The sequence below is a fragment of the Hyalella azteca genome, unplaced genomic scaffold, assembly GCF_000764305.2.
Source record: "Hyalella azteca isolate HAZT.00-mixed unplaced genomic scaffold, Hazt_2.0.2 contig12591, whole genome shotgun sequence".
Classification (NCBI taxonomy): domain Eukaryota; kingdom Metazoa; phylum Arthropoda; class Malacostraca; order Amphipoda; family Hyalellidae; genus Hyalella; species Hyalella azteca.
In genome coordinates this window covers 98,198-111,299 of record NW_025942546.1, presented here as the reverse complement: position 1 = coordinate 111,299, position 13,102 = coordinate 98,198, and the positions used below count along the sequence as shown (strand labels likewise).

Genomic DNA, 13,102 nt, shown 5'->3' with positions numbered 1-13,102 from the left:
GGTAACAGAGGGAACATCACTAGGTAACAGTTGGAACATTCCGGGGTAACAGAGGGAACATTCCTAGGTAACAGTTGGACCATTCCATGGTAAGAGGGAGAACATTCCGAGGTAACCGAGGCAACATTCCTAGGTAACAGATGGAACATTCCGATGTAACAAGGAGAACATCCCTAAGTAAGAGGAAGAACATTCGAAGTTAACAGGAAAGCCACTACCATCCATCAATGAGAACAATGCCCTAAAAGTACATAGTGTCTCTAACAAGGTATTTGAAAATAACATTGCGAAAAGAGAAACTATAAAGTTTCGAATATGCTAACTACCAAGTAAAATAATAGAGAAATTTCCTAAAATAAGAATGTCGCGACCTATAATATACTCTTCTACCCGCTATATTAACTGCCCTACTAACTGCCCCACTAACTGCTCCACTAACTGCCCCACTAACTGCTCCACTAACTGAGTCACGTAAATCCGTGACATGTACACGACGATTCACAAGCAAACTGCACGCGCGGTATGCAAATGCCGCGGCAGGCACCGCATCCGCCCCGAACAAGTGTCGAAATCGGGCCGAGGGCTCGTATCAATCATTGTTCTGCGAGGGGAAACTGCGTTACACTGCGGCCCTCACACAGACTGCGACCCTCACACAGACTGCGACCCTCACACAGCATGAACACAGTTTGCATCTCCTAATATCGTCCAAAAACTGTGCCAAATCGGGACGAATTTCATTCACCCACCGCGGTGCGACGTTTGGCTGATTTGTTCTCATCAAGAAAATTGGACCAGAACTGATCTGAGCGTTGGTATAGCATGGAAACTACTCTGGTATCGTGGATACCAACGGTGTTTGTAACGTGGATACGGTGCTGGTATTGTGGATACGGTGTTGTTACCGTGGATACTAACGGTGTTGATATCGTGGATACTAACGGTGTTGATATCGTGGATACTAACGGTGTTGGTATCATGGATAGTAACGGTGTTGGTAACGTGGATGCAGTGTTTATACCGTGGATACGGTGATCGTATAGTGGAGACGGTCTTGGTGCGCTTAAAACAGAGTGGATTTTTATTACGTTTCTTTACTCAGTTACTCAAACATAAACCAACACAAAATTTTTGTATATTGATAAAATTTTCGTCAAAATTTACGCAGCTTCAGCAAAATAATTCTGTATGAAATCATGAATGCATCTAATATTGAGCTTGAATTTCCCAGATCCGTTGATCGCGCGAAACATAACATAAAACTTGCTTCGGTGCCAGGGCATCGCAGCATTTAATAAATTCGTGTAAACCAATAATAGAAGTAACCAATGGATATTTTATTGACCTACGCAAACCGGTCTTATTAAAAGAGACTGAATTTGTGTGTTTGCGCTGCACGCAAAACTCCAGTAAATTGGATCTGGTGCAGCATGAACTGGCGCCTGACAACGGAAAACCTGAATATTTTACCGGCATTTAATAGCGAAGCGAATCGAGTTCCTACGGCAGACGCGATGCAATTGGAAACAATTAAATGTGATGTAAAATACAACGAAGCATAGCGGAAACTGAAAAGAAATATAACGTAAAATAAAATGAAACATGATTTAAAATTAGAAGTAAATATGAAATGTAGTAAAATATAATGAAACATGACATCAAATAAAAAGGAAATATGACGTTAAGTAAGACTAAACAAGACGGAACGTGATGCTGTACATGACGTAAATTAAAAGTAAATAAGACCTTAAATATAATTGAACAAGACGTAATATTAAATGATGCAAGGCATAAAATAAAACGAGTGTTTCAGTGGTTTTGTGGTTTCGCGGCTGCGGTTACGTGACTTAGGACAATAATTAAAGTTTTTAGATAATTAAAACTATGAAATTTATCAACAAATTATTAATGAAGCGTTTAATTTAAAGAGCCATTCAACTCTGGTTTGAAAATTTATACTTGACTACACACGTTTGATTGCCAGTAAAAGGTTTTATTCTTTACGAGAGACAAACTCCCGCTATAAGAAGTTACACTTCCGCTGGACGCATTCATACTCTCGCTACACGCAGTCACACTCTCGCTACACGGAGCCACACTCCCGCTACACGCAGTCACACTCCCGCTACACGCAGTCACACTCCCGCTACACGCAGTCACACTCCCGCTACACGCAGTCACACTCTCGCTACACGGAGCCACACTCCCGCTAACACACTCCCGCTACACGCAGCCGCACTCCCGCTACACGCAGCCACACTCCCGCTACTCGCAGCCACACTCCCGCTACACGCAGCCACACTCCCGCTACACGCAGTCACACTCTCGCTACACGCAGTCACACTCCCGCTACACGCAGCCACACTCCTGCTACACGCAGTCACGTGTATGTCTGCATAATTACATGGAAAAGATAGCATCCGCAAAAATGGGATCGTTTAGGGTGACGTTGGGGGTAAACAAATGCGCTGCGTGATGCATGTCCATGAGAAACAAATTACCCTGACTGATATACTACCACTTTATGACTGATACCCTGACTGATAAACTACCACTTTATGACTGATACCCTGACTGATAAACTACCACTTTATGACTGATACCCTGACTGATAAACTACCACTTTTCTCTTTACTATAACAGTTTCTTGTTGCAGAAATTTTCCCGCGATGATGTGGACAAAAAATCTAAAGAATCGCGACAAAAATCGAGTGATATTCTTTGATATATTCTTTGCAATGATGGCTCTTGCGTTGCCAAAATCTATCTGAAAGCTAGCAGACTTTTCTAGTTATTTTCAATAATTGAAGTTCATAATTAATAAATTATACAAATAAAATGATAGTATTATAAAATATTGATAGAACTTTCAATAGATAATATTAACAATATAGAAATCTAATAACCAAGTTAATATTATAAATTGTATATTAGTTTTATATTATACATGATTTTATTATATTTTTTAGATTATATCATTTAGCGATACAAATAATATATCTCTTTACTATTAAATATGTAATATTTGAAAACTTAAATCCTTAAAAAATATTATTAATACTTAAATTTTAATTAAATATAGTAAAAACCCGTGTTCATTCCCAAAACTGTGAACAAAATCTCAGTGTCGAAGGTAATATATTGCTTCATAACGCTCAACAATCTAAAAAACTTAAGAATTCTACATTTTAATGGACACTGAGAAATATTTTTATTTAAATGGACCCTGAAAATATAAATATATATAAATGAACCGCAAAAAATATATTTTAAATGATTATCTCTCACCTGTCCAGGCATGCCACCGAGCGACCGCGACGGTAAGAAGAAGCACACGCGTCCCACGTTCAGCGGCCAGCAGATCTTTGCCCTCGAGAAAACCTTTGAGCAAACCAAGTACCTGGCGGGACCTGAGAGGGCAAAACTGGCGTATGCCCTCGGCATGACCGAGTCACAAGTCAAGGTGAGGGTAGTGATGTGGTGATGATGTGATGTGGTGATGAGGTGAGGGCAGATCTTTGCCCTCGAGAAAACCTTTGAGCAAACCAAGTACCTGGCGGGACCTGAGAGGGCAGGTGATGTGGTGAGGGTAGTGATGGGGTGATGAGGTGAGGGTAGTGATGTGGTGATGGGGTGAGGGTAGTGATGGGGTGATGTGGTGAGGGTAGAGATGTGGTGATGTGGTGAGGGTAGTGATGTGGCGATGATGTGAGGGTAGTGATGTGGTGATGTGATGAGGGTAGTGATGTGGTGATGTGATGAGGGTAGAGATGTGGTGATGTGGTGAGGGTAGTGATGTGGTGATGATGTGAGGGTAGTAATGTGGTGATGATGTGAGGGTAGTGATGTGGTGATGTGGTGAGGGTAGTGATGTGGTGATGTGATGAGGGTAGTGATGGGGTGATGAGGTGAGAGTAGTGATGTAGTGAGGGTAGTGATGTGGTAATGTGGTGAGGGTAGAGATGTGGTGATGTGGTGAGGGTAGTGATGTGGTGATGATGTGAGGGTAGTGATGTGGTGATGTGGTGAGGGTAGTGATGTGGTGATGTGATGAGGGTAGTGATGGGGTGATGAGGTGAGGGTAGTGATGGGGTGATGAGGTGAGGGTAGTGATGGGGGTGATGTGGTGAGGGTAGTGATGGGGTGATGATGTGAGGGTAGTGATGTGGTGATGTGGTGAGGGTAGTGATGTGGTGATGATGTGAGGGTAGTGATGGGGTGATGAGGTGAGGGTAGTGATGGGGTGATGAGGTGAGGGTAGTGATGTGGGGTTTAGGAGAGGTTAGTAGTGTTATATAAAGTGAGGGTAGAGCAGCGCAATAATACCTCTAGCCCAGTTCAACAACAACCCTCAGCCCTCACTATATACAGTCTCACCCCTCGCCCATTATTTGGACTCACCACATCATCCCATTTACGTAGGCCCCCTTACCCCTTTCCCCTTTTCCATGTGGGGCACTCACCCCGGCAATAGACTCCCCCCCGCCACTCTCTACGCTCACTCCTCTCCCCTCGGAGTGGGGCGTGCAGCTTAACTTTAGCCCTCAATTATGTCGGCCGGAGAGACGATCTGCATATTTATGGGCGCAAATCCCTCGCCCTGCCCCACGCCCTCACCTCCAGCCTCCCCAAACTCCCCTTTCCCCATCTCTAACTCTGCGCATCTCTCTCAATTCCCCTCCCTCCTTCTTCTTCCCTACCCCCCCTTCAAAAAAAGTCAAAATTATCCTGCAAGACAAACGAGGTCTGCGATGATCAACAATTATGTTGATCAAACGCGCGTTCCCCAGACCAGGCCGTCCTGAACGATGGCGTCGAGGTCTTAAATACCGACTCCTGCTCATTGCTAAGCTCCTGCAGAAATTGCGGTTTTGTTGCCTGAAAATCAATTGGTGCCTCTGCTGCTAGCGGAGATAGACGATTTAATGGTGAAGTAGATACGCTACAACTTCAGGAATTGCAGCAGAAAAAATGCACTTATAGGCAGAGCAGACTGGTACAACGTGCTGTAATTTGCGCAAAAATGGTTCATTTATAACCTGTGCAGAAATGGTTCATCTATAACCAGTGCAGAAATGGTTCATGTATAACCCTGTCTCTTATACACATCTAGATGTGTATAAGAGACAGAGCAACAACAGCAGCAGCAGCAGCCCTGACACAAGTGTGTTGCTGTCTCTTATACACATCTAGATGTGTATAAGAGACAGGCCCTGACACACAAGTGCGTTGTAAGTACAGCAACAACAGCAGCAGCCCTGACACAAGTGCGTTGTAAGTACAGCAACAACAGCAGCAGCAGCCCTGACACTGTCTCTTATACACATCTAGATGTGTATAAGAGACAGGTTGTTGCTGTACTTACAACGCACTTGTGTCAGGGCTGCTGCTGTTGTTTCTGTACTTACAACGCACTTGTGTCAGGGCTGCTGCTGTTGTTGCTGTACTTACAACTCACTTGTGTCAGGGCTGCTGCTGCTGCTGTTGTTGCTGTANATAACCAGCTCAGAAATGGTTCAGCTATAACCAGCTCAGAAATGTTTCAGCTATAACCAGCTCAGAAATGGTTCAGCGATAACCAGTGAAGAAATGGTTCAACTGAAATTCAGAAAAAAAACATCATGTTGTATCGCAGCGGCGGGCGGCACGTTATTGATAAAGCAGAATTGCGGCGACGCAGCCTGTGCGGCACCACAGAGGGTAGGCCTACACAATAGGCCTGGTTTGTGTGTTGCCAAGCCGTGTCACTCAGTCACGCCCCCTGAATTACTCACAAAAATGATAGGCTCCACACAGGGTGTCTGTATGAGCCAGATTAATTTCTGTATAGCAATAAGCGCCGTACAGGCGGCAAAAAGAATGGCATATGTTGCCGTATATTGGAAGAGCATGAGTATGAAACAGTGTATGTTGATCAAAATGGAAATAATTTGTATGTGTTGGAAGAGTATCAACTTAATTACCTGAAAACAATCTACACTTGAATCTCTATTAAACGCATATATCTTCATTTTATCTTGAAATAAAAAACGCAAAAGGAGAACTTTTAGTTAACGAACAACTGCTTTACCGAGATCTACCCATCTACTATTTGCATAACTATTGTTTACTGAATTGCAAACTCAGATTTATTTATTAATGATGGTTAATTAATTAAATATTAAGTTAAGTTAAAAAAGCTCTCTCTCGCCCAAGTTCAGCATCTTTCCTAGCAGCAGAACCAGCGTCATAAACTGCAGCCGCGATTTTTAATATGTATTTGTGGCATGAAAAATGTAATGGCATTTGCCACGCCATCAGGCTGCCATGCTAATGCCTATGCCACATCTGTGATAGAAAAGCTGTCTAGGGGAGGCGCCACATGGCGGCCGCCACAGCCAAATGATTCCTCTTATAATCGGCGCAGGAATGAGCTGCGGCTGGGGCTGGCTGGGGCGTTGGGGAGGAATTGGGGGATTTGTGAGGATTAATATATGGTATTAATATATACGGTATTATTATATAATAACGGTATAATTATATTTTACGGTATTAATGAATAATTAATACCGTAAGGTATTATATGTGATATGGTGATGCCGCGAGGAATACCATTGATACCGTGCATGAGTGTCGGGTGCCATCACACACTACCATAACACTCAAGCATCACCATACCATTCAAACACCATCATACCACTCAAACACCACCATTCCTCACAAGCAACACCATGCCACTCAAACATCACCATACCACCATGCCACCACACCACACTCCCTCTCACCTGCCTCCCTCTCACCTGCCTACCTCTCACCTGCCTCCCTCTCACCTGCCTCCCTCTCACCTGCCTCCCTCTCACCTGCCTCCCTCTCACCTGCCTCCCTCTCATCTGCCTCCCTCTCACCTGCCTCACCCTCAGCTACTATATTTCCTAGTTTATATCCTGCCAGACTATTTCAGTCGCTGTATTTCTATAAGAAAACGCCCGCATGTATGAGGTCAGGGCCTCAAACTGCCCATTCTTAAATTTGATTATCTTTTAGATCAGACAACAGAAATCGTCTTCCTAATAACATTAATATTTCTCTGCATTACTCCGGCAACAACTTAGTCTTCATCAGAAACGTTTGGGGCTGAGGGGAGGGGGAAGGGTTGCAATCTAAAGCCGAGCAAAATCATATCTAAAAAATCGAGGCTAAAATAAAACTCGCGCGTCTCGTGGACGCCGGTGCGCCTCGCTCGCCGAGGGCTGAGCGTTTGCCGCCCTTTTATTCATCCGCCATCAGCTCCCCTCCGTCCAATTAGGCGACGGCCGTCCCAGCGCAGCCAAATGGCGATAACGGCCACGACTGTAACCGTCCTACTGCAGACATCATCACTGTATTACTATCTCACTGCACGGTACCAACACTGTAACTGTCCCGCTGCACGGCATCATCACATTAACCGTCCCACTAAATAGTAGAAGACAGTGCATCAAATTCAGTGCGCAAAGACCATGCTGTTTCACTGCACGGTACCATCATCGTAACCGTCTCACTGCATATTTCCACCACTGTACCCGTCCCGCACAGGATCCCAAAATGTACCAACTCCCTCGCTGTTGCTCTGTAATTGCGCGTATCCAACAAAGCCCAAATAAACGACGCTTACAATAGAACTTTTACTCCCAAACGCTGCCCATCTTTCCAGAAATAACAACAGTCGGCATCAGTTCAGTTTAAACGAAGTCGAGTAACTTCTACTTGATATACTACTCGCGCCGTTTGCCATACCCTACCCTCCATCTTAGCGACCAAGGGAGTGAGTCTACTTGGCTAGCCTTCCAAAGCACGCCCTTCATCAGCCTAGCCAAACAGAGGGATAATCCTGAGGGAGTCTCTTCGCTGCTGCTGGCACCGCTGCTCCGGCATCTGTTGCCGTTATGTACCCACACCGATGCTAGACTGCGTATTGACTTCTGCTGCAGTACCTATTGATTGAGGGTATTAGTATTGGTGATCCTGACTAGTAACAACGACAGCAGCTGCGTTCTTGTGCAATGTTTGGTTCAGTTAACTTCATTAGAAGAGCCATCCTTAATTGAAGGACACACATGCAGGAACTCTGAATATCCCAGCTGGCTGTCGCCAATAATTAACAGTTCCGAGCCAACAAACCTCGAGTGTTCGTGTGTGTGCTTCAGGCACAAGACTTCCGTGCATGAGATAATTTGGTTTCACCTAAAATTCGACTTCACGCACCGGCTACACAATGCTTTAATAACGTCAGATTTTAATTGCTGCGGAATCGCTTCCAACAATATGTGACTTCTATTTAAATTATCCGAAGTTTTTGCGTATCAAACCTCCCTTCATATATTGTTTGCCCCCTTTCAAAAATCGAAACATTCGTCCTAATTGTAATATCAAAAATAGGTTGGACTGTCTGAAGGTATTCGAGCATGAATGAATTTATATGGCAAACGCTTGATCTTAGACATGATGTTGGTCGCAAAGCATAGATTCCCTATCTCAATTTACACATGATGAAGGCCATCCGGCATCGATTCTCTTTCAATCTACACATGACGTTGGTCGTCCGGCATCGATTCTCTTTTAATCTACACATGACGTTGGTCGTCCGGCATCGATTCTCTTTCAATCTACACATGACGTTGGTCGTCCGGCATCGATTCTCTTTTAATCTACACATGACGTTGGTCGTCCGGCATCGATTCTCTTTCAATCTACACATGACGTTGGTCGTCCGGCATCGATTCTCTTTTAATCTACACATGACGTAGGTCGTCCGGCATCGATTCTCTTTCAATCTACACATGACGTAGGTCGTCCGGCATCGATTCTCCCCCACGTGAGGGCAATCAGTCAAGAGGATCTCAGGATCTTTTCTTGCTGGTCTGGGATTGCGGTCGGTTTTTGTGGTGTTGGATTCGCGTCCGGATTGCCTGACCAGCAATCAATTTTGTCTCATCACCGAATTGATGCTCATTCCAGTGATGCCTAACGGACCCCGCATCTCAGCATCATCATCTATGCTGATGATGCATCATAGATGCTGATGATGTACGGCTGGCTAGATGCGTTTTATGTCTTTTCTGATGCGGTCATTTGTCCGGTATCAGCTTTAAGTAATAATGAGACTTTTATTGTAAAAAAGCGATCTTTGTCCGATTGAATCTGTAGGTGCATATCGATGAAGACTTCTAAGATTTGACGAGATATTCGAATCGTGAACAATGCGGAGAGGCAATAAAATTGACGCCAAATAATTACATCGAAAAACTTCGCGGAAGTAATTTTTTTACAAAATTCGAATTAGGGCATCTGAGCGTTGCTCTATCAGTAATAACTAAAATTTCTGCTCGAATATTTTATGTTTTTCTTTTGCTATTTCCTAAGTAGTCTCTCTCTTTCTCTATTTGTCGATTCATTTTCTCATATTAAGAAACTTGTTTGATTCTTTTATTCCGTTCTCCCCACCTCCTTACCGCTTTCGGCTGTCTCTCCTCATCAAACATACATAAGTTGCCCCAGAACTAAGGACACCTCCCCACCCTCCCCAAGCCCTTCCCAGCCTCAAGAACCGCGGTTTAATCACGCAGGCTATTAGGAGCTCGATTAAGGCCTCTTTAGAAGCCGCATTTGTGCGCTGCTCACCAAACTTGCGCCGCCAACTGTACTTGAAACGCACTTGTGTCAGGGCTGCTGCTGTTGTTGCTGTACTTACAACGTACTTGTGTCAGGGCTGCTGCTGCTGTTGTTGCTGTACTTACAACGCACTTGTGTCTGGGCTGCTGCTGCTGTTGTTGCTGTACTTACAACGCACTTGTGTCAGGGCTGCTGCTGCTGCTGTTGCTGTACTTATACAATGCACTTGTGTCAGAGTTTCTGCTGTGAAGTACGTACATGTAATGAAAAAGATTTCTCGGACTTGCAATAAAAATAGCCACGATCTAGTCGCTGAAGCCAAATTAAACAACTAATGCCTGAGGTCCTCGACATTCACAGGGATTCTTTTTACTTCTATTTTTTCTTTGTTACCTCCCTATGAAGTTAAGAAACTCAGTATGTCAAGACAAAAATGGGAATTTGTCTTGCCCTAAGTCTCCATTTTATTCTTAAGGACCCACAACCTGCTTCTTTATGTATGCATTATTCTTCACATGCTTATAGTTCCTATCCTCCTCCTCTTATGTACCTATATTTTTGGAACTTCCTGCTTGCTTGAAACTACTTCTTCTTCACATAAAATTTCCCACCTCGTCAAAGAAAGATTTTTATTCTCCAATTTCCGCAGAAAATATCCATCCTGAGCGTGTCGCTGCTATCCTTCTATAAAATCCTTCCGCCCAAGGATATGATCCGCCACCTTCCTTCAGAACAAGTCCCTCCCCTCACTCGAGCGAAGGAAATCTTCCTTTCTCTCTAGACGTTGAACTCCCCTCACTCTCAGAGTAAGCACCTCCCATCTGCCCTCACTTCCCTTCCCTGGCCTTCCCTTCGCCTTTTCAACGCTCTGCACTCAAGACCGGATTGTGAAGGAAGCTTGTATCTCATGTGCAGTTATTTTAGCTTGGCACGAGCTGGCAGTGCAATACTCTCACCCATAAATACCCTCACTATAGACCTCATTCTCGCGTGTCGCAGTCCCCTTATTTGAAGACTGAGGGTTAGGCTAAACAGGCTTTCCAGAGCACGGCCAGAAGAGCTAAACTGCTTCGACGAGATGCCGGTGCCTGCTGCCGCTTCTGTCTCTGATGGTGTTTCTATTTCGTGGTGGTAATTATGTGGTGATGGTAGTGGTGTTGTCGCTCGTCGTGCTGGTTGTGGATGTAGTTACGTAGCTTTAATTCTTGGAAGTAATTACGTGATGATGATTTTACATTGGAAAGTCGTCCTCGTCAGACAACCTCTAATTAAACAGTCGCCCTTATAAGACAACTCCTCATCGTACAGTTGCCCTCGTGAGACAATCCCTCATCGGACAGTTGTTCTCGTAAGACAACCCCTCGTCGGACAGTTGCCCTCGTAAGACAACCTCTCGTCGGACAGTTGCCCTCGTAAGACAACCTCTCGTCGGACAGTTGCCCTCGTAAGACAACCCCTCGTCGGACAGTTGCCCTCGTAAGACAACCCCTCATCGGACAGTTGCCCTCGTAAGACAAGCCCTCAGTCAGAAAGTTGCCCTCACACAAAACTTTGACTCCAGCAGACATCACAAGTTTTTGCTTCGGCGCAACTTTTTGTCAACTTGTGGAATGTTTGACGCACGAATTTTTCTTGCCGAATGTCGGGTTGAATGAATGGGATGTTGGCGTGGAACCTGCCTCAAACAGACGTATTTTGTGGTGATGGACGTCTGTCTCTTGAGCTTCAGCAGCGTCAGTTCGACGTTTCAGTGACGTCATTTTGGTCTTTCAGCAACTTCAGTTCATGCAAAATATTGACTTCAGCTTGACAAATTCAGCTAGCTGACCTAAATTTTTTATAAGTATATTAGTTATAATTTCGATAGAACCTCATTGGAACGGAAAACTTCAATATTATTGCTCTACGATTGTACAGTTTTCATACTTCAATACAAATCGACGATCTACACCATTAGTAAAAAAATATTCTCTTCCAAATTGAAAATAGTTATTTGAAAATAAGCTGTTTCCCAATGATGACATAATATAAATGATATTAAATATACTATATATAGATATTCCATAAAAATAATATAGATATTCCGTAATGACAATATAATAATATACAAATTACATAATAAAATAGAAATGAGACCAGAAGTGGCTTGATGTATTTTGATTTATTGCTAAACAACGGCAGCTTCTTTTGTGTTAAATACGAGCACAAAAAGCGATTAATATACAACATTGTGGCTGATACTCAGGCACCACACAGCACATCACGGCACTGCACCGCACATCACGGCACCACACAGCACCACACAGCACCACACAGCACCGCACTCACACAGAGCAGTAATACAAGATTTGTATGCAGGTCGGGAGGAGCTCGTGACCCCCATAAACACCGAGGATTTTAATCAAGTTATGAGGAGGGGATCTAGGGGGTCCTGATGAAATGCGTGGCTAGGAATTAATACACATCCTCCACAACTATTCAGACTGCATTCATTAAACAAAAACACATACGCCACACCATACAACTATACATCATATACAGACTACGTGTATGATCACGTATCATACAACTATACATATCACACAGACTACGCACGCCGTACCAGATGCATCACAAACTATTCTATTTTGCTAAGATTAGAAATAATATTACAACGAAAACGATGAAACTTTTATAGTACAAAAACTTGAATATAATTTAGCGCATGCAATCAAGCCAAGTTCAATCGAATCGAAGTGAAGCATAATAATGATCAAATTCTCGCAAATACAAATTAAGTAATAAAGTAGAAGTAAAGCAAGATTTAACCAGGTTAGTAGTAGAAGTTTAGAAGATGGTCTCCACTGAGTTAAGGTTAAAGTAGAAATAATCTGAACTTTACCTCGTAACAATCGACGATCAAAAAGCAAGAGTTAGTTAATAGATAATAAACAAGTTAATAGATAATAAATGTTAACGCAATCACATCTATACATATCAAATTCAGCAAGTACTGGTGTAGGCTACATCCTACATTGGTAAAATTACACAGACTATACACATCACACAGACTATACACATCACACAGACTATACACATCACACAGACTATACACATCACACAGACTATACACATCACACAGACTATACACATCACACAGACTATACACATCACACAGACTATACACATCACACAGACTATACACATCACACAGACTATACACATCACACAGACTATACACATCACACAGACTATACACATCACACAGACTATACACATCACACAGACTATACACATCACACAGACTATACACATCACACAGACTATACACATCACACAGACTATACACATCACACAGACTATACACATCACACAGACTATACACATCACACAGACTATACACATCACACAGACTATACACATCACACAGACTATACACATCACACAGACTATACACATCACACAGACTATACACATCACACAGACTATACAC

General features: G+C 43.3%; 1 protein-coding gene across 1 annotated transcript in view; it reads left to right on the top strand.

Annotated features, from left to right (window-relative positions):
* Positions 1 to 13,102, top strand: part of LOC108680273 (homeobox protein Nkx-6.1) — a 57,412-nt gene that overhangs the window by 33,175 nt on the left and 11,135 nt on the right. The window contains exons 4-6 of the mRNA XM_018169073.2: positions 2,234 to 2,386; positions 2,657 to 2,711; positions 3,297 to 3,463. Coding sequence (XP_018024562.1) covers positions 2,234 to 2,386; positions 2,657 to 2,711; positions 3,297 to 3,463 — 375 coding nt within the window. The remainder of the gene's footprint in view (positions 1 to 2,233; positions 2,387 to 2,656; positions 2,712 to 3,296; positions 3,464 to 13,102) is intronic.